This window comes from Nannospalax galili, unplaced genomic scaffold, assembly GCF_000622305.1.
Source record: "Nannospalax galili isolate Female #2095 unplaced genomic scaffold, S.galili_v1.0 scaffold346, whole genome shotgun sequence".
Lineage (NCBI taxonomy): Eukaryota > Metazoa > Chordata > Mammalia > Rodentia > Spalacidae > Nannospalax > Nannospalax galili.
The window spans coordinates 2,310,596-2,333,375 of NW_008357637.1; the positions used below are offsets into that span (position 1 = coordinate 2,310,596).

At 40.9% G+C, this 22,780-nt stretch overlaps 1 protein-coding gene across 2 annotated transcripts in view; it reads left to right on the forward strand.

The window, feature by feature from the left end:
- The window catches only part of Itga6 (integrin subunit alpha 6), a 76,454-nt gene that overhangs the window by 41,167 nt on the left and 12,507 nt on the right, over nt 1-22,780 (forward strand). For both annotated transcript variants that reach the window (XM_008855268.3, XM_008855270.3), the window contains exons 6-20: nt 1,513-1,723; nt 2,361-2,554; nt 2,690-2,778; nt 3,805-3,923; nt 11,796-11,894; nt 12,114-12,175; nt 17,669-17,829; nt 17,990-18,133; nt 19,736-19,851; nt 19,973-20,162; nt 20,253-20,336; nt 20,436-20,515; nt 20,669-20,746; nt 20,834-20,936; nt 22,328-22,501. In XM_008855268.3, coding sequence (XP_008853490.1) covers nt 1,513-1,723; nt 2,361-2,554; nt 2,690-2,778; nt 3,805-3,923; nt 11,796-11,894; nt 12,114-12,175; nt 17,669-17,829; nt 17,990-18,133; nt 19,736-19,851; nt 19,973-20,162; nt 20,253-20,336; nt 20,436-20,515; nt 20,669-20,746; nt 20,834-20,936; nt 22,328-22,501 — 1,904 coding nt within the window. The remainder of the gene's footprint in view (nt 1-1,512; nt 1,724-2,360; nt 2,555-2,689; nt 2,779-3,804; nt 3,924-11,795; nt 11,895-12,113; nt 12,176-17,668; nt 17,830-17,989; nt 18,134-19,735; nt 19,852-19,972; nt 20,163-20,252; nt 20,337-20,435; nt 20,516-20,668; nt 20,747-20,833; nt 20,937-22,327; nt 22,502-22,780) is intronic.

The window sequence follows — 22,780 nt, forward strand, 5'->3', positions numbered from 1 at the left end:
GTGAAGTATTTTTTTTCTTAAACACATTTGCTTCTGTTAGACTGGATTTCCTTAAAAGTCGATATCAGAGAAAGAAGTCAAGTTTGTGTTGTTACATTTTGCTGGTGTGTGCTGCGAGGTTGTCATTTCAGAAGATCAGTGGGTATGGGATGTAAACAATCTGCCTACTTTTGGAAGCTATCGAGGAGGGCAGCGTGCATGATTTGGTGGTGCCCTCATCCTCCAGCAAGAATGGCTGCTGCCATCGGGCCCTCACCAAGCAGAAAGCATAATTGTTTTTTCTTCAATCTCTCCCATCTTGTGCATGTGTACAGGCCTGCTGTTTTTGACCAGCATTTCTTATACAGATCCTGATCAGTTTGTTTATAAAACACGGCCTCCCAGGGAGCGGCCTGACACAGCCCCTGATGTGATGATGAATAGCTACCTAGGTTTGTGACCTCTGAGATGACAAATAAATTGCCTTGGTCATGGTCATTTAAAAATTTTTTTGTTCCATACAGAGCATAAATCTTTTTATTTTCTATTTCATTTCAAGTGAAGCACACACACAAAGCATGCCGTGCTTGAGGTTCTGCTGCCACGCGGGTTTCAGAGCTGGATTCAATTATATCGCCTTGCTCTAAACTTGTGGCTCATCATATTTTCAACTCACTTCACAATTTGAGAACTGCAACAGTAGTGGTGATGCTTTTTATAAAGAAAACCCAATAAAAAGGGTGAACTTACGTTATTCTGTATCTGCCACGCTTTTATACAGAAAGGTTTGATTCATTTGAGGAGTTTTGGCAATGGGTATTTATTGATATATGCTATCCTAGCAAATCTGTGTCTGTCATCTGACATGCTACTTGAGACTTTCTAATTGGCTATTCCCATGTTGTCTGCCCTTTGAACAAATACGTAACTGATCCCAGTGACAGCCAATTCACCTCTATTGTTGATACGAGGTTCTCAAATGCTGTGTATTACTATGCATGGTTTTGTTTGCATGTTTGTGTCTGAGACCTAAGTTTTCCCAAAGTAATGAGACGCCATCTCTGGTGCCATACTGCTGGTGTTAACATCTGTTCTTGCCTGATTACCAACTAGACCAACAGTATGGATGCTATTCATGTAAAACTGCTGGTTGCTACATTACAGCAGAACCCTATAACATGTGCTCAATAAAGGGCATATGATGAAACACTCCCATGTGACAAGTGTCTTGCTTGCTCTCCTTTACCATAGTTTTAGTAGCAGAATAGGATTCAAATTGACTCTTAAGATGCATGAATACCTCATAATTCAAATTATACAAATGCTTGATAGCATAAAACTTTTCTTCAAAAGATCTTAATATCCATATGAAGCAGTAAAATAGCTCCTTTTGTAAATATGAGAGTAGATGGGGAGGTTCAGGAGGAGAGCTGGGTGGAACTCCAGAGGGAAAGATGGTAATGATGAATTACCAGCACTGTGTAGTTTCTGAAACACAAGATGGATGTGAGAGGCTCTATTTTGTTTTTCTAGGCTTTTCCTTGGACTCAGGGAAAGGTATTGTTTCTAAAAATGAGATCACTTTTGTATCTGGTGCTCCGAGAGCCAATCACAGTGGAGCTGTGGTTCTGCTAAAAAGAGACATGAAATCTGCACATCTTCTCCCTGAGTATATATTTGATGGAGAAGGTCTGGCATCTTCATTTGGCTATGATGTGGCAGTGGTGGACCTCAACAAAGATGGGTAAGAATATCTTCATTTATTTTATACTGCTAATGTTGCTGCTCTGACTGGCTTCTGTAGGTCTGAAGAAGAGCTGTCCATTCAGGTGAGTTGATTCCCCCCAAAAAAATGTGTTGACTGCCAGATTTTTCACCATCTTGTCACATCTTAACCATTGCTAAGATGACAGCTGACATTCATCACTCATGTCTTGGGATCATAGTTCCATGGGAATATGAAATTTTTAAAAAATCACCCAGAAAATGACATTAACGACATGATTCTGTTGTGTAGTTTTTTGGAGGGCCTGTTGGAGCATGACTTATGGAAAGTAGAGAATGGGGACCATGACTAAACATAGAGAGTTAATGTTCTTGGTGCCATTGGGAGTAGTGATGGGGCAGTGACAAAGTCCTGTGTAATGTGGCTCTAGCTTGAGAAACTGGCTTTGAATGCCTACCCTCACTATTTTTCTTGGGCATTTATCATAGGCTACATTGGTCCTCTGCTAAATATTGTAATTGAGAGGATGTGCTTAATTTAAGACCCTTTCTGTTGTGTTTCTGTGTCCTTAGAACCTAGACCTGGTAGTATTTTCTCTAAGCCTGTTGGAATTTTAGCCAGAGGTTCACAATTCTTCCCTTAATTATGTTTTTAGGTGGCAAGATATAGTTATCGGAGCTCCGCAGTATTTTGACAGGGATGGAGAAGTTGGAGGTGCAGTGTATGTCTACATTAACCAGGAAGGCAGATGGAAGAATGTGAAGCCAATTCGTCTTAATGGAACCAAAGATTCTATGTTTGGAATTGCAGTAAAAAATATTGGAGATATTAATCAAGATGGCTATCCAGGTGGATAATAGATTGTGAAATGGTTATGAGTCAGAGGTAGATTGTCTGGGCGTATAGTGAGTGCTTATAGTTTCTTACTTTAAGATATTAGCGTATTTTTTAAATGATCATGTTTTTTAAATGTGATGTCAACAGATATTGCGGTTGGAGCACCCTATGACGATTTGGGAAAGGTTTTTATCTATCATGGATCTTCAAGTGGAATAAATACCAAACCAACACAGGTAACAAGATAACCCTGCTCTCTACAATGAGAGCCTCAGCTTTTTGCTTAGTTTTAGTTATATACTATTTGGGTCTAAGTAAATTTCCACACCTATTTCAGTTTCAGGTATACAATAGTGTAGATGTTTTAAGTACCACTAGAAGATGGCTTTGAAATACACAAATGTTCTGCCTGTTTGTTTTCATTGTAAAGTTTCTTTTTAAAAAATACTTTATTTATTATTTTTATCTTATATGTATGAGTATATAGAAGAAAAGAAAAGAATTTTTTTTTTTTTTTTTTTTTTTTTTTTTTTTTATGTTTTTTTAAAACAGGGTCTCCCTGTAGCCCCGGCTGACCTGGAACTTGCTATGTAGACCAGGCTGGCCTTGGACTCACAGATCTGCCTGCCTCTGCCTCCCAAGTGCTGGAATTAAAGGCATGTGCCACCACACCGGGCTAAAATTTCTTAACTAAATTAGGAAATGAAAGTAACCCAGAGCAAAAGACTGTTCTCCCTCCTGAGTGTCGGAGGAGGTGGCCTATAGTCTGTTTCCCTTAGCAGCATGCTTATTAGAAATGAAACTGGGCAAACACGACACAGAAAATTCAGACCACAAACATTTTAAATTGCTTTTGAAAATAAGACTTGAGAACGGTTAGTGAGGCTTGACCTGAACTCCCTTGAGTAGCTTAATATGGGAAACAGGTATCAAAAGTTGACTTTTATCCTTTGGAATATTGTATAAATTAGATGGCTTTTCATGAAATAAAATACACAGAATAATAGATAACATTATTTATAATGTGATTGAATTTATTTACAAGTAAACTGAAAATTTTGTTCAAAAGAATCTTTTTCTTTTTTAAAATTTGTGCACGCATGCGCGTGTGTGTGTGATGCTGGGGATCTAACTCTGCCTCGCCCATAATGGGCAGGCACTATACCACTGAGCTACTTCCTTAGTCCTTTTGTGTCTTTCTCAAACTGTAGACAGCAGCTCATTTGGTGGCCTAGGTCCTTCTAACCTCCTGTGTATTCCAGATTCTTGAGGGTACATCACCTTACTTCGGATATTCCATTGCTGGGAATATGGACCTGGATAGGAATTCCTACCCTGATGTTGCTGTTGGTTCCCTCTCGGACTCAGTAACTATTTTCAGGTATGTTATCTTTGACATTGGTTAAACAAGCTCTGTAATGAACTTATACTAATGTTTTGACTGAGGCAAAGGTTTGTGTGAATTTCAAAGATATTTCTTTTTCTTTAGAGGGGATATAATTAATAAAACATTTTGTAAAATCTTGTTAATAATGAACTAATTTGGGTAAAAGTAGGTCAGAATTAGTGAAAAGTTTTGCTTCGTATATATAACCTTTTGGTGCTTGGGGAAGTGACTCGGGTTAAAGCACTTGACCTGCAATATTGCACAGACATGGCAGCCCTCCTGTAATTCCAGCCTGGGAGGATGGAGACAGGGGATGCCTGGAGCCAGCAAGCTAGTGAGACTAGGCATTTATGGGAGCTCTGGGTTTACTGGAAAGATCCATGGTGGAAGAACAGTCAAGGAAGATCCTGGCATCAGCCTTGGGCCACCACACGCTCACACTGCTGCACCCGCACATACATGTATGCCCACACATGAGAACACACATACACATTACACCATACACACATACACATGAAAAGAAGAAAAAGAATTTATAAAAAGAAACTCTTGATGAAAAAGAAAAACATCTAAAGAAGGAAATCCTTTATAATTTGCCATTAATTTTTCCTTTATTATTTTCTTGTTTCACCATCGATTCTTAGACTAAAAATTTGATTTATGTGCTTCTGATCTTTCGTATTTCGTTATTATACACTCCACAAAATTGAGGTTATGGTGTAAATATTGTTTGTAGCCTGCTTCTATCCATGCGTGGCCTTTTCTGAGATGAAGATAGCAAGCTGTGGATGAGCAGACTCGTGGTTTATCTAAATACCTCGTGGTTTCCTGTGCTTCCCACGTCACTTCTCCCTTCCTCCAACCCCCCATGATACAAAAAACTGTGGTAAACATCCTCTTATCTGTCATATGCTTGATCATTCCCTTACACTAAGTCTCTGTAGCATATCCTATCGATATATATGCAGCCACAACCAGCTCTTTACTAGTCTCTGAAAGTGACATTGCTGTATGCGTTCGAAGACTTGACTTGGGTTCACCTTGACTGAATCCCCAGGGCACCTGTGGTGGTACGAAAGTGCAACTGTTTGCCTTGGAATCTCCCTTTCCCTGGTATTTTTATCACTCCTAGAATTCACCATTTTAAAATGTTTGATTTTTTTTTTTCCTTCCTTTAAATGTAGAAGATTGTTATAGTGAAAGGCAAAGTCTTAGGGATATTATGGTATAGTAGTAGTTAAAATTATAATCAAGATAATTTCAACAGCAGTTTTGAAATGATGCCTTACGGATGTGCTTAGGGGGATGAAGGGACAGTGAAAAAACTTTTAAGAAGTAGAAGATTCATGGGAGTTTTTTTTGGTTTTTTGTTTTTGTTTTTTTTAATTTCCACCATGGATCTTATTTTTATTTTATGTGTATGTGTATATTGCTTGCATGTAGGTAAGTGCACCTGTGTCATACAATGCCTGTGGAGGTCAGAAGAACCTGTCAGATCCCCTGGGACTAGAGTTACAGACAGTTGTTAGCTGCTTATGTGGGTGCTGGGATTCGAACCCTGGTCTTCTACAAGAACAACCAGTGTTCTTAACCGCTGAGCCATTTCTCCAGCCCAAAATTCATGTTTTTTAAAAAATATTAATACAAGGCTGGAGAGATGGCTCGGCAGTTAAGAGCACTGACTGCTCTTGCGGAGGACCCGGGTTTGATTCCCAGCACCCACATGGAGGCTACAAACTGTCCTTAGCTCCAGTTCCAGGGAAATCCAAAGCTCTCTTCTGACCTCCACAGCAATGCATGACATGGATGCACTCACATACATGTAGGCAATACACTCATACACATAAAATAAAAATAATAAATTTTTTTTTAATGTTAATACAGATTTACAGAAAATCAGTTCCTAAATATTCCTATCTTTTTTAAAACTTAACAATTTTGAGTGTCTCTGTACTTTTAGGATCATCAAAAGATCATAGGCACTACTGTTCTCTAATCTTGTTTGTAAAACTGTAACGTCTTGGCCTGGCATGGTGGTTCATGCCTGTAATCCCTGGATTTATGTTGAGGCAGGAGGATCATAAGTTTAAGGCTGGCCTGATTTACATAATGAATTCCAGGCTAGCCAGGGCTATACAACTCTTTAAAAACCACAAATTGGACCTGATAAGCTCAATGGGCAAAGGGCAATTGCTGCCAAGCCAGGTGACCTGAGGTCCATCCTCAAGTCCCACATGGTGGAAGGAGAAAACCAACCCCGGAAGTTGTCCTCTGACCTCCACATGTACACGATTGCATGCACGCATACACACACTAAATGAATAAAATATTCTTTTAAAAAAGGTAATGTTTTTTCAGTACTTCTTGTAAGCATGCAAATACTGTGACTTAATAGTAACCCATCATATGTGCTGAGTTAATCATTAATTGATGAAAATTTAGTCTGATTTTTATTTAAAAACAATATACTGTGGGACATAATATATGTCCTTATGTGTGTGTGTTTTTAAGAGAAAAATTCCTAGAAGTAATGTTCCTAGGATACTGGTTAGTAAACATTTGCATTAATGCATATAGTCTCAGAAAAGTTTTGATACTTTACATTCATGGTAATAACCATTGAGAGAGCCTATTTTCACACAGACTTATCGATATTAAATATCATGAATCTAATTAAATAAAAAAATTGACATTTGGGGGCTGGAGAGATGGCTCAGTGGTTAAGAGCACTGACTGCTCTTGCAGAGGACCCGGGTTCAATTCCCAGCACCCACATGGTGGCTACAAACTGTCCTTAACTCCAGTTCTAGTGGAACCCGAAACTGACCTCCACGGCATTGCATGACACGGGTGCACTCATTTATATGCAAGCAATACACTCATACACATAAAATAAAAGTCATAATTTTTTAAAAATTGACATTTTGATTTAATTTGCATTTCTTTGTTAGTGAAAAATGAGCCATTTGATTGGTTGGAGCCTTGTTTTTTTTGTTTGGTTTGGATTTTGAGACAGGGTCTTACTGTGTAGCCCTGCCTGGCCTGAATCTCAGAATCAGAATCCCACAACCCATTTGGTTGGGTGTATTGCTTTTTTTAACTATTTGGCTTTAGACTATTTTTTTTTTTTTTTTTTTGGTTTTTTTGAGACAGGGTCTCCCTGTAGCCCCAGATGGCCTGGAACTCACAAAGATCCACCTTCCTAATGCTGGGATTAAAGGCGTGCACCATCACGCCCAGCTTAGAGTCATTTTTATTACTTAAAAATGTCTCTAGAAGCCGGGTGTGGTAGTGCACGCCTTTAATCCCAGCACTCGGGAGGCAAAGGCAGGTGGATCTCTGTGAGTTCAAGGCCAGCCTGGTCTACATAGTGAGTTCCAGGACAGCTGGGGCTACAGGGAGACCCCGTCTCAAAAAGACAAAAAAAAAAAAAAAAAAAAAAAAAAAAAAGTTTTTAGAGAAATGGGCAATAAGGTACAAGGAACTGCTAAGTCAGAAAAGCTGTATGCTGTAGGCTTGGTGCTATCATTGCCCTGTAGACTTTCAGGAGAGTATAAGGTCTACATACAGCCTCTATACCTAAAATAGAATCCTCCCAAAACCCTGGGGAGCCGAAACCAATTCCAAGATACTTGTTGAGATGCAGTCTCACTGTGTTTGCCAAGGCTAGCCCTGAACTCCTGGGTTCAAACAGTCCTCCTGCCTGAACCTCCCAAGTAGCTACAGGTGCTCTCCACTGTGCTTGGCTCCAGGACCCTTCTGTAGAGAATGTTTCAGTATAGTAAAAGAAAAGCCATTTTTCTGGTTAAATAGCAAGGTCCATGAAGGCCATCTCACGCAGAAGTTGGTTACAGTTGGCGAGAGATGTCAGAACACATGGAGAAGACTTGTGTTGAGATAATGAGGCCAAAGGAGAAACCACACACAAAAAGTTAAATTTCCAAATAACTGAGGGAGTGTGTATGTGTGTTGTGTGTGTGTGAGAGAGACAGAGACAGAGAGAGACAGACAGATTTGGAAAAGAAAGCACTCAGGGGAATGTTGCTCCATTAGAAGTGGTTCAAGCTCTTGGCTGTAAGCATCAGTCTTGTGATCCCATTAACCTTCTGAGCTGCCACACTGGGTTGCTGTGAGGCACAATGGCTCTCCCAAGTTAACACGTTCAGGTGTTGTACCTGGTGATTAAAAAAAAAAAAATGCCTTTATATGTGTGTTTCTCGATATTCAGATGTGTGCCAGTATTAAAGTAATTCAACATCTTTAAATGATACAAATAATTATATGACATTCAGCTCTTAGCAAACTTCCCCATCAAAGAGAAGGTTCTGGTTTGAAATGCAGCCCTCAGTTATCAAGAAAACTTAATGACTTTACTAAAATCTGGTTACTAAGTTCTTCGAACAGATAACTGAACTTTTGGTAGTCTGCCTGTTTTATATGTAAGTGCTGTTTTAATAACTACTTTTCTGCCCTCACTAAGTAGGTTGACAATAAACCCTATAAACTGTTTCCTTCTTTCTTCAGAAGTAGTGTGAAAGGAGATTTTTATAACCCTTTGCTAATAAGAGAAAAATCAACTCCCATTATTTTACAAATGAGGACACTGAGGTCCAGGGCTTCCTTCAGCTTTTAAGGTCAGGTTCTAAGGAAACAGGTGTACTGAGTCTTTCCCGCCTTTGTTCTGGGCTTCCTCCTACTAAAGCATGCTTGCCTTTCAGTGTAGTTAATAAATAAGCATCAATTAAACAGGAGGCAGACAGTAAGAGTTGCCTTGTATGTAAAAAGACACACTTTCCATAGATCATATACACTGTCACTAAAAACGTGTTATGTATTTGAAAAAGCAGTAAAAATGTGTTAAAATATTTTGAAATTTGTACATTAATTAAAGAATTAATACTACGATTCATAAAACACTATATGGCATCTGACTTTAAAATACTTCTGTGAATAAATATCAGTAAAAAAGATGAATTTTTACTTTTTAAGTATACTGTCAATTCAAATTACTTAAGTATCTGAGAAGCTTGCAACTGTAAATAATACATTAAAAACAGAAGGGTAAGCAAAGGCAGTACAGGAAAATGGAGAAACAGAGAATGCCAGTATATTCACCCTTTCACTAGGTCCTGCCTTTGCTATGAATGGGCCTCTGCCCTTTTCAGCAATCTGTAGATTGATTCCAGAAGGTTGAGATTGCTGTTTGGGGTTTGGAGCACAGTTTCCTATTAAAAACACTGTTCTCCAGAATGTCTGCGTTTTACCAAACCCACCAAAGTCCTCCTGACTGAATCCATGTGGTAGTGAAACCATATACTAACTCTTAAGTTCTGGCTGGAGAGTGATGGAGGTGAGGGGTGAGCCCAGTCTCCCCATCATAGCACTCCCTCACTGCTGTTCCCTGAGCATACAACTACCAGATACTAGCATTTCTTATAACTAAGACAGAGCTCAGGGCACAGTCTTCTGTGTCTGCCTCAGAGCTGGGGAACACATAGGAGAGATTCATTTTTTAAAAAGTAAAACTATCCATGCCTGGTGCCTGGCATATACCTTTAATGCCAGCACTCGGCAGACAGAGGCAGGTGGATCTCCCTAAGATCAAGGCCAGCCTGGTCTACATAATGAGTTCTAGGCCAGCTGCCTCTGGGGAGACTCTATCTCAAAACAAGCAAGCAGAGTAAAAAACCAGAACTACCAGATGTTCCAGCAGCCCGGTACTACCACCAGGATTATAACCTAAGGAAAGAGACGTGTATACACCCATGTTTATTGCAGCAGTAGTGGACACAACCTACATGTCTGTCAGCTGATGCATGGATGTGGTACACATACACAGTGGAATATAGTTCAGCCATTAAAATGAAATACTATTATCTGTGATCTCATTGGAATTGGAGATCATTTGTGATAAGGCACAGAAAGACAAGTGCCATATGATCTCACTCGTATGTAAATTCTAGGAACATTAAACTCAAAGCAGTTGAGTTTAGAATGGTGATTGCCATTAGCTGGGAAGAGTGAGGGGGAGAGAAGGAAGAAAGATTGGTCAGTGAGAACTAAGTTACAGTTAGGAACAAGAAATTCTGGTGTGCTACTGCACAGTAGGATGACAGTGGTTAATGATAACATACTATATACTTTTAAAAGCTAAAAGAATTTTAAATGTTGCCATCAGAAAGAAATATAAATGTTAAGAAAGATATGTTTAGCCTGGTTTAAACATTGAACCATATACATATGTATATATGTGTAGAAAAATCACAGGATACCCCATAAATATATACAATTAAAATGTGTGTGTGTGTGTGTGTGTGTGTGTGTGTGTGTAGATCGGATCTCACTAAGTTGCTTAGGCCGGCCTTGAACTTGCACTGTAGCAAGCTTTGAGGTTGCAGTTTTCCTGCCTCATCCTCCAGGGTGGTCGGGATCACAGGCCTGTACTGCCAGGATGGATTGTGTAACTTATTTATTTATACTTTTTTTGTTTGTTTGGGTTTTTCTTTTGTTGTTGTTTTGAGATGGTCTCCCTGTAACCCCAGCTGGTTCAGAACTTGCTGTGTAGACCAGACCTCCCATCTTATAGAGATCTGTCTGCCTCTGCCTCCTGAGGGCTGGGATTTAAAGGCATGTGCCATCACACCCAGCTTATGTATATATTTTTTGAGGCAGAGTCTCACTGTGTCACACTGGCTGTTCCAAACTTGCAGTGTAGTGCAGGGTAGCTCAGATTTGCAATCCACCTGCCTAAGCTTCTCAGGTGATGGAATTACAAACATGTGCCATCATACCTGGCTGTTATGTACAACTTTTATGTATTTACAAATCAGTTTAAAATGCTAAGTAAGGGGCTGGAGAGGTGGCTCAGTAGTTAAGAGCACTGGCTGCTCTTCCGGAGGACCCAGGTTCAATTCCCAGCACCCACACATATGATGGCTAACAACCATCTGAAAATCCAGTTCCAGGGTATCTCATGTCTCTTTTGGTCTCTGAGGGCATTGCACATATGTGGTGCACTTACACAGATACAGGCAGAACACTCATACACACAAAGTAAAAGTAAGTAAATAAAAATTTTAAAATTTAAGTGAAACAAAGTATCTATTTGTTGGGATAGGATCTTATTCTGCAACCCTAGTTTGCCTGGAATTCAATATATAGGCCATACTGTCCTTGAATTTACAGTAACCTTCCTGCCTCTGACTCTCAGATAATTAAGTTTTTAATGCACATATTCTTTGACTTGTAAATTCTGCTGGTAGGAATTTGTCCATTGGTAAACTCAAGTGTGAACATAGATTTATGTACAGTATTGTCAAAGCACTTAACATGAGTATCTGCTGGTGAGGAATGATTACAGATACAGTTCAGCATTACTACATGTGAGGAGCAATAAATTGTATATGTGTATAGAAGATGAGATACTAATGAATGAGGCAAAGTAACGTACAGAACAGTCGAGCATAAGAACTCCCATTGAGTGAAGCTACATTTGTTTATATTTGACTGTAGATATTTCTAACAGAAGCATACAGACTAACAGCTGTCTGAAAGGACATAAGATTACTTGAGGTGTGAGTGTATTATCACGGAGACAACATTTGCTTGAAGACATTGCACCCTCCTAAGTCTTATCAATTTTTATGTATAGTACAGTTTTAAATAGTGTATAATTTAAGTACTATAAATTTATATCAGTTATCTGACTTGCTCCCACGGTGGGGGATGAAGTCGCATATGCACACATTAATTTTCCTGTGGTTTTTAAGATGCAGCAGGCTGCTGCAAATACTGTCTGCCTTGCAAATGACTCTGCCACTGAAGATAACAAAAGGCTGAAGTTGCTCTTCACTCCTTTGTTTTTAGAACCCGGCCTGTGATTAACATTCAGAAAACCATAACTGTAACTCCTAGCAGAATTGACCTCCGCCAGAAATCCCTGTGTGGGCCACCTAGCGGGATATGGTGAGTTCCTTTGTGGTTCTGGGAGCCTGTCTGTTTCCTCTGCTTTGTGATGACCTGCTTGCCCCGAGGGGCCACAGGGAAGATTAGGGTGTGCTGGACAAAGGGAAGAGAATCTGTCAAATGAATACATCATTTCTTACTGGGAGAGCTGGAGGATGTGTTTGGGTTTTTCCATTGCAACAATGCGTGTTTTAAGAAATACACATTTGATTTTTGCAGCCTCAAGGTTAAAGCCTGTTTTGAATATACTGCCAAACCTGCTGGTTATAATCCTCCAATATGTAAGTATCTAATACATTAAAAAAAAAAAAAAAAAACCACCACCAACAAAACATTTTCTCTCTGCCAGGCTAAAAGTTCTGCATAAATCACAGAAAAACAAAATTGCAATGGCCAAAGTGAGCCTAAAAATTCTTGCTTAAAGAATGAAGTGTATCCATGATCTCCCTTTAATCAAGAGGATAGAGCACAATGAGGGAGGAAAAGCTCTCCATTTGGTCCCCATTTGAATTTTCCAGAGCAGATGGTTTGGGACAGGATGCCTTGGAAAAGCACTTATTTGCTGTCCCAACAGTTTCTTCCGTTTCTGTCTTTGAAAAGCACTGTGGAAAATTGGTTTTGTGGTTACGAGGTGGTGGGTGGTGGTTGTAGAAGGGCAACTCCAGGAGCCAAAGCACAGCTGCAGTCAGAATGCTTGCCAGGTTATGCCTGCTCTCCCTGCCCACCCCCACTCTAGCCTCATCTCCCAAGCTCTGCTCCACTGCAGGACCCTGAACACCTCAAGGCTTATCCTGGGGAGTCAGAGACCGGTCCTCCACCCCTGGCTTCATCATAGCTATGACTGGCCCCACAGCACAGGATACGTCCTTAACCTTCGAGTTTATTGATCCTGTCAGTTAAAAACACTGCCTCCAAGTCACCACTGTGTGGAGTTGTGAACCTGATCAAATGAGAAAATGGGATGGAAGGCACTTTGTCTTTTAAATTAGCCTACTTCCTTTCTCTGGAACCCAAAATAGGATGTGTGTGTGTACATGTACATGTACATGTGTGCATGTAAGCGTGCCTGCAAATATGTGCATGGGTGTGTGGAATTTCTTGATGCACTGAGCATTCTGTATAGTATATATGCCACTGAGGGAAGCTTCTTGAAGTCCAAGGTCAGTCTGTCTTCCTCATATGCTGTCTGTCTTTACGCATCTTGAGGAATAAATTTTCTGCAGTATTCTTATTGTTTTTTAAAGTATTACCCCTTGTTTAAAAAGGTATCCCTTTTACTATCTCAGAATTTATCTTAATTTTAACAAACTAAGGTTATTATTTCAAACAAAAAGTAACCACAGAGACCAGCAAGATGGTGCAGAGGGTAAAGGCTCTTGCCACTAAGCCTGATGACCTGAGGTTGATCTCTAGAATCTACATGGTGAAAGGAGAGAACTGACTCCCACAACTTGTCCTCTGACCTTGCCCACTGTGCCAAGTGTATGTGCATGTACATATACACAAATAAAAAAGTAAATAAATAAATAATTGAAAAAAATTTTAATAGCCACATTAGGGACTAGACTGCACAATATGGATTCCTTTTACATAGATCGTAATTCTTTTCTGGCCGGGAACTCACTATGTAGACCAGGCTGGCCTCAGACTCACAGAGATTCACCTGTCTCTACCTCCCTAGTGCTAGGATTAAAGGCATAGGCCACCACACCCAAAAGTTATTTGAAATTTCATGTGAAATTTCATGTAATAATAATGAACATACCAATGAGGACGTAAATATTCATTCCATAATGAAAAGAACGGTTTAAATAAACATTCTATTTCTTTCAAATCTGTCTTTCCCCCATTTCTGCCAACTTGCCTCTGCAATGGGACCTGCAGACCTGGTACAAAATGTTCCTGTGGGGGTGTATTGTGGGAGGTATATCATTTCAGGCCAGCCAGGGCTGCATAGTGTGAATGTGTCAAATGAATGAGTGAATGAATGAATGAATGAATGAATGGAAAGTTCAGCTAAGTGCCTGGTATGGTACATACCTGTAATCTTAGCACTTGAGCGACTGTGGCAAGAGGATGATGGCCAGCCTGGTGTACGTAGCGAGTACCAGGCCAACAAAGAACAGAATTATGATCTATGTAAGAAGAGTCCACACTGTGCAGTCTATTCCCTAATATGGTACTTAAGTTATTTTCACATCGTGTGTGTGTGTGTGTGTGTGTGTGTGTGTGTGTGTGTATGTGTGTGTGCAGGCAAATGGAATGCTTCCCACAGCACTCCTGTGGTGGTCAGAGGACAACTTGTGGGAGTTGGCTCTCTTCTTTCAACATGTGGGTCTCAGGGATCAAACTTAAAAGTCTGCCTTCCCCCATTTCTGCCTTTGCAGTAGAACCTGCAGACCTGGCAGGAAGCGTTCCTATGCTGTGGCCTTTCACTTGGCTTTATAATAGCATCTTGTGTCTGTATCTGTCTGTCTGTCTCTCTCCATCTCCCTCTCTCCCTCTTCCCCCCTCCCCCTCTCCCCATCTCTCCCTATCTCCCTGTCTCCCTTTCTCTCCCTTTCTGTGTGTCTCCCTCTCCCTCTCTCTTTCTTTCCCTCTCTCCCTCTCCTTCTCCCTTTGTGTGTATGTGTGTCTTCCTCTCCTGTGCATGTGTGTGTGTGTGTGTGTGTGTGTCGCGCGCGCGCGCGCGCGCACGTGTGTACGTGCCAAAAGTCAGTCTTGGGTGGTGTTCCCCAAGAGCCATCCACCTCGTTTTTTGAGACAGGATCTCTCAAAATAAGACCTGGGCCTGCCCAATTAGGCTAGAGTCCCAGAGAGCCCCGTGTCCACCTTCCTAGTGCTGGGATTCCAAGCATGCCATCTGGGGAGTCTGGGGATTGAGCTCAGGTCCTCTGTCCTCATGCAGCATGGCAGTCACTTTATAAACTGAACTATTTACCCAGCCTCTTGCTATGTGATTCTTAATGATAAGAAGACATACATCTCTCCCTACCTGGATGCCAGGCCTTTTACCTGTGTTCGTAATGAACCAAAGAAAAAAAGAAATGGGAAAACATTTTTGGTTTATTGTTACTCTGAAGATTGATGTCAAATCTCACTGGAGTGCTTCCCCCTCCCAAATTGGCATTTATATATGAGAAATAGCATGTTTTCTCCTGGCTTCGATGCAGCATTTGATGCCATGTATATCACTTTTGTGGTGTGCCGCTGCTCCATTGACCAAGTATTTATTGATGGCCTATGATGGGGGGAACTCTTCTCTTGGAAGACATTCAGAGAACACTTTTATTGTTTGTACTTCCATAGTACTGGGAACTTTTAAATGAAATAAAACAGAATTTCCACAAAACTGCCTAAGTTACTGCGTCTAGAATCTTTTCCCAGTATACCACAAGTGAGCTTATTGTTTGACCAGGATACTTCAACTTGGCAGTCCTCAGATGCAGTGTTACACACATGTAGATATTTATAATTGAGCCTTAATGAGTATTCTTTGTGGCTTGCCCCTCAGAAGGTCAGTAGATGTGGCCTTCAAGGATTTTAAGATGAAGTGAATTGTCTGGAGGGTTACAGAAGGTTAGTGTGGGTTTGGTAGATAAGCGGTTTTAATGCACCCACACCCTCTTGTACTTTTGCCATGAGGGGCACGCAGCATGTGAGCCTTCAACTGATTCATTGTGAAGTTAGCGGGTCACTGATAAATGGATGATGTCAAGGCTGCTGAGGGCCGAAAATGGGGAGCATTCCATTTGGCAGCTGTGACATTTAAGAATTCTTCAGACGAACATAGAAATTACTATTGAAACTGTCAGTATTTCTAAATTTTGGTCTTATGTATCTGAATAGCTGTTATTTCAGCATTAAAAATGCCACACTGTGTGCATATGCACATGTGTTGGTGCACATATCACACTGTGCACACATATGTGGACTGGTGCACACGTCACTGTGTGTACCCATTGGTATGAAGCCAGTTACTCCACTCCATTCATCTGTCCTGCAGATCATACTTCTAGCAGGTGTCTTAGTAGTTGCTAGGGATTCAGTGGTAGCAAGGCTGATGTGGCCTTTGTTCTTACCTCAGCTCCATTTGTGGGAGACAGAGTCAAAATGCAGTGTTTGGAGACAGAACACTCTCAGGCAGAGCCAGGACAGACTTCTAGGATAAAGTGAGGTCTAGGTCAGGATCTGAAGAGGGAATAGAGTCAGCCAAGCAGACTAGGCAGGAAAGGAAAGAGGAACCAGAACAATGGCAGATGTAAAAAGCAGCCAGCTTTTGTGTTTCATACAGAGACTCAAAGTTGGGGATATCCCTGTCTCTTGCCATATGGCCCTGAACTTCCTTTTCTTCATTTGCAAAGAGTGCATTAAAACAGATGTGCTCAGGGCTGGAGATCTGGTTCAGGTGGTAGAGTGCTTGCCTAATGTGCACAAAGCTCTCTGGTTGAGTGCCTGGCACTCCATAAAACCAAGTATGTTGGTGTACCCTGTAATCCCAGAACTTGGGATGGAGACAGGAGAATCCGAAGTTTGAGGTCCTCTTCGACTTTATAGACAATTCCAGGCAACCCGATTCAAAAAAAAAAAGTTCTCAAAAAGGTCTCTTTTGCCCCTAAGATCCTAAGATGAATATTAGAATGTAAGTTCCTCATTTTCTACATTTTCTGGAGCAAAATTTTTTCTCCCTGAAGGCATCTTCCCTGGTCCTCTGTACATGTTAGTGTGCTTTCCATTCCCATGGTTTTAGTGAGTACTTAATGAATTTAAATATTGCCCTTGAAAAATGTAGTTAGCAGCCTCATCCAGTAGCCTGATGAAGAATACATTCCAAAGTCCAGAAATGAGATTCTGATAATCTAGGTCCTGGCCTACTTCCAAGCTGTGTTGGCAGAAGCAGTCAGCAACAGACAAGGCAGTCAGCAGTAAGCTGAGGTAGTCAGCAGCAGGCCATCCTTCACCACAAACTGGACAGTGTAGGAACTGTGCTAGGCTAACAAATTGGCCTCCAGCTGCTGAAAGAAATAGCGGTCACATCTATCTATCTGTCTACTACCCATCTATCTGGATTTTTGAGACAAGATCTTATATCACAGCCCATGCTGGCCTACAATTCACTGTTTAGCCCTGGCTAGCCTTGAACTCATGGCAATCCTTCCTTTACTACCAAGTGCTGAGATGACAGATGTAAGCCATTATTTAATTGCCTTTTTAAAAATAAAAGATCTTATCCTACTCTCAAAGACGTCTCTGTCTTTAATATCTGTGTCTTCTCAGTTTATCAGGGCTTCTTAAACTTTAATAGGTACAAGAAACACATGGGGATGCTGTTAAAATTTCAGCTGCAGGAGACTGCTTTCCCAGACACCTGTTCTAATACCAAAGAACCCATGCCGTCAAAGTGCAGGCTGGAGAGAGCCCTGAGGGAGAGTTGGGGGTTGCCAGTTATTATTAGTATTCTGTAGGTTCCTGAAATTCAGTCACTGATTCTTAGCTGCTGCAGAAGGATTCTGGCTTATTCTTGAGCTCCCCCAGGTGGTCCAGTGAAAATTTAACTTTGAGATAGTTAAAGCAATGGGAAGGACAGTTCAATGGAAAACATCACAGCTCATCAAAAGGCACCTTACTAGGATATCCAAAGAGAAACAAAGGCAGTGGTAAAAAGTACTGTTCTATGAAGAATTGAAATACTTTAAAAGAAGCTCATCATATTTGTAGCTCAGTGGTATGTGGATATGCTTTAAGTTAATACAATTTTCTTAATTTTAACCTAGCAATTTTGGGTATGCTTGAAGCTGAAAAAGAAAGAAGAAAGTCTGGATTGTCCTCACGAGTTCAGTTTCGAAACCAAGGTTCTGAGCCCAAGTATACTCAAGAGCTGACACTGAACAGGCAGAAGCAGCGGGCGTGCATGGAGGAAACCCTCTGGCTGCAGGTGAGCGTGTGACAGTCACCTTCCCTGTCAAAGAGAACAGAAGATGGGTTTTGGTGACACACTTAGATTTCTGAACAATTCCGACATCAGGGCACTGTTGTCATTTTGGAGGCCTATTCGATTCTGACCGTGCTTAGCTGTGTCACTGCATACTTTTCAGGAAAACATCAGGGACAAGCTGCGTCCCATCCCCGTAACTGCTTCTGTGGAGATCCAGGAGCCCAGCTCTCGCCGGCGAGTGAATTCACTTCCTGAAGTTCTTCCCATCTTGAATGCAAATGAACCCAAGACAGTCCAGACAGATGTAAGCTTTCTGACTTTTGTTCTGCTAGTCTTTACCATGCAAAGATGCTCAACTGGGTGTCTCTGAAGGTAGTAGAGCTAGGGATTTGCATTACAGGCTACTACATTGCCTCAGCACTTCTTGTAAGTATACATAATTGGTCTCTCAAATTCTTTATCAAATTAGCAATGGAAATAGAAGCCTATGAAATGGAATTTGGGGATTAGGCAGTAATTATTTTTGGTCCCTGGGCCTTACTGAAACTTTGCTGGCAGAAACTGTTTTCTCCTATTGTTTCTCCTTCAACTGATTTATTGTATTTTACCATTGAGAACAGTAAAATGTGGTTAAAATATTATTAGAACATTAAAATCAGGAAATAACAGAAAATAATGGCATTGCCTATATGCATGCCTAATGCAGTCTGGGTCATCATAGGAAGAAAATTTATATTCTTTGGCCTGCTGGACACCTCATGTGAGGTGGGATCTGTTTGCTAGGACACAGAACGGAGATCAGAGTTAGCCTGAAGAACTATGGCATCCTGATCTGACATCACTATTATTATCATTATTGCTATTGTGGTGCTGAGAATTGTACCCACGGCTTCATGAATGCTTAACACATGCTCTCTGTAGAGCTTCAATCCTAGACCCTTGATCTGACATTACACACTTAGTCTCAAAATCCAGTTAATGGGCTAGAGATGTAGCTATGTTGGCAAATTACTTGCCTGGTATGCACAAAGCCCTGAGTTTAATCACCAGCACCATACAGAAACTGGGCGTTGTGCATGACTGTAAAGTCAGCAGTTGGGAGGCAGAGACATGACAATTATAAGTTTGAGGTCGGCCTGAGCTACCCTGACTCATAAGACAAAAAACAAATCCAGCTGCCAATAGGGTGGTCCCTTCAAGGCTTCTGGTGCCAGTGCCTCACTGATTCAGCTTTGCAGAAGCGGGGACTCACTGCTTTCAGTTCAGGAACTGACGTCTAAACCTACACTTTGTCAATGGTTTTGGTCACCAGATAGAATCCCTTACATTTTTGTGTACTGTGTGTTCTGCGATGTTACTCATTATCACCATGTTCCTATTTCTTGTGCACATTCCCAGCTCCAGAGGCAGGTTAAACACAACAGCAAAGGAGACTTTGTTCCTAATTATTTAGTGATATGATTATCAAATGCCTTCCTAATCTCTATTTCCTCATACATACAATGAGGCTCATAATAATAGGGTCTCTTCAGACTGTTAAATGAGTGAAATGTAATTTGTGTTAGCTAGCATCAGGGTCATTATTGAAAACCCTTGCAGTTGCTCTGTCAAGTAAGGTAGTGATAACCCTATAAGACCATGACAAACCTAGCTAGACTCTGAAATGTTAAGTGACTTGTCTGAAATTGCACAGCTATGCAAGAGACAGAGGCAGGTTTTTAGAATACAGATTCTCTGTGACTTCAGGACTCACATTCTGCTGCACCCCACTGCCTTGACCTGGTCAAAAGGTCTTGACGAAGGACAAAGCAGGAGCCAAATGTAGGACAGAGGAGGATAGCTCACAGGGAAATGGACTGTGGAAATCTCAGGTAACTTTTACCTCTCTGCTTTTGTTTTCTTACAGGTGCACTTCTTAAAAGAGGGCTGTGGGGACGACAATATATGCAACAGCAACCTTAAATTAGAATATAAATTTTGTACCCGAGAAGGAAATCAAGACAAATTTTCTTATCTACCAATGTAAGAATCACTAGCAGAAATAACTCTGACCTCTGGGTGACTTAAGAAAGGGTAACTGAACATGTGTTGAGAAAATTATTCTGTATTGTTTATTTTTGTTTGTTTGTTTGTTTGTTACTAGTCAAAAAGGCATACCAGAATTAGTTCTAAAAGATCAGAAGGATATAGCTCTGGAAATAACAGTGACCAACAGCCCTTCTGATCCAAGAAATCCCACGAAAGATGGCGACGATGCACACGAAGCTAAACTGATTGCCACGTTTCCCGACACCTTGACATATTCCGCTTACAGAGAACTGAGGGCCTTCCCTGTAAGTGTTCTTAGAGACCAGCTGGGAGGGAAAATCCAAGAGTATGTGATGCATGAACAGACTGTGACCCAATGCCTTTCTCTGCCACAGGAGAAACAGCTGAGTTGTGTTGCCAACCAGAATGGCTCCCAAGCTGACTGTGAACTCGGAAATCCTTTCAAAAGAAATTCCAGTGTAGGTGGTGCCTCTACCCCGCATCTTACTGCTCTGAGTACCAGAACTGTGCCTATAGGCTTCACCCATGTTAACAGCTCCTTATGTTTTTTTTTTCAGGTTACTTTTTATCTGATTTTAAGTACAACTGAGGTTACCTTTGACACCACAGATCTGGACGTTAACCTGAAGTTGGAAACGTAAGAGTTACTTCAACCTTCCTGTTCATAATTATTTCATGAGAACCCTGGCAGTCAATGAATTAGCACCAATCCAACTCATAAAAGAAATGTAATTGTAATGAGAAAACTGACTGTTCAAATAAAACCCTATTGTTTCCTTTTCATTTTCAGAACAAGCAATCAGGATAATTTGGCTCCAATTACAGCCAAAGCAAAAGTGGTTATTGAACTGCTTTTATCGGTCTCCGGGTAAGTGTTTGTATTTGGCATAACAAATCAGCGTTTGAAAGAACCATTTATAATTCTCACTAAAACGGGTGTTTTTTAATTTAACAGAGTTGCTAAACCTTCCCAGGTGTATTTTGGAGGTACAGTTGTTGGTGAGCAAGCTATGAAATCTGAAGATGAAGTGGGAAGTTTAATAGAGTATGAATTCAGGGTAAGTTGGCACAATTGGTCCTGGATATAGTCTTGAATATGTAATTTTAATAAATGAGCAGCCATGGGCATTATGAATAAATATTCAACTGAAGAGGTGTTTGCTGGTTTTTAACAACACTCTGGCTTACAGTGAAAAACTTAATCTTCCTGAGTGGAGAACAGCTGTCGCTCAGCAGAGACCTTTGGCTCAGAATCGAGTTCAGCTTACTCTTTTCTTATTAGGGAGTTTTAGTGTACATATGACATAGACACAAAGAATACTTTAAAATGTATAATTTATTTCTTCCTCCATGATAAGGTCGTCTTTCTTAGTGCTCATAACTGAATATTAATATTTGCTTTCCTTTCAAAAGCCCAGTTTCATGATAGTATGTGTGGACATGGTACATGCCAGTGAAGAAGGTAGATGGTAGGCTCACAATAGGTGATCACAGTGACACCATATAATATTTACTTCCCTTTCACAAGCCCAGTTTTGTGATGGTATGTATAGACTTGGTACATTCCAGAAAAGAAGGCGGAGGGTGGGCTCACAGTAGGTGATTACAGTGACCCTGGGTCCAGTTAAACATATACTGTGAAGTCTGCCTATTGCATACAAGCGGGTTTGGGTTTGCATGATACAAAGCACATTCTTGGAAGGCTGGTGAATGCGGAGGTAAAAGACTGAAAAGGCAAGAGCAGGCTGCTGAGCCCTGACTCCAGCACACTGAAGAGGCTGGTTCTTTTCTGGTGTCTCTGAGCATCTAGACATGGCCTGGCTAGAGGTAGTGGTTGGTGTGAGATCTGTGCTGGTCTGGCAGATGAGAAGCCTGCAGGTTCTGGAACAGTCCTCCATACAGACAAATGGCTCTGCCCTCTTGCTTTGGGCTCCTGTTATTGGAAGTGACTCTACGCCCAGTGCTCACTCTGAGCTGTCACATGGTTCTCCACAAGTTCTCCCCTGGGTAATAGACAACAGAAGCAGCTTCATTCTCATAGCAGGGAGGTTTCCCAGAAGCATGTTATTGGTGCTGCTGCCTTGGCACAGATTTGTGTCATCTGCCAGACAGGATGCCCACAGAGCAGTTTACAAATACACAAGGGACCTTCTCTGGGCTTCTGAACATGGTGTAACTGCATTGTAGATTCTGTTACATACAAGTTATTCCTGGATTGAATTAGCAGTCTTTCTCTTTGACCTTTTTATTTCTCCTGTTTTTACTGACAAGAATCTTTAAACACAAATACCTATTTTGAACGCCCTATCCTTGGTCCATTGCAGGGGCTTATGCTGCTATTGTAGGATTATGCTGGATATTTTAGCTTTATTTCACAGGCTACAAGGAGGTATGCTACTTGATTTTACATTAAAAGGATTATATTGCAATATATATTGTTTTCTAACAGGTGATTAACTTAGGTAAACCTCTTAAAAACCTTGGCACAGCGACCTTGAATATACAGTGGCCAAAAGAAATTAGCAACGGCAAATGGCTGCTTTATTTGGTGAAAGTAGAATCCAAAGGTTTGGAGCAGATCGTCTGTGAGCCACGGGGTGAAATAAACTCCCTGAACCTGAAGGTATGTTGGCAGATTCCCTGCGTCTGAGGTGTAAATACCAGCTGCAGACCTTGTGGGTTCTGGAGGGGGAAATCATGACTCCACTAGGGAGCTGCATTATGGCATGTTGACTTTTCCTTTGGTGGTTACAATTTCTCATTCATGGCTCAGTAACTGAGTCGGGCTGAGGCATTTTTACTGTTGATTGATCATCATGGAACAGTGGCTTCTGGAGACAGGACATTTTCTAAAGTTTTATGACCCGATAGGCTACATAAGGAAAACTAAGACGAGCCAGCC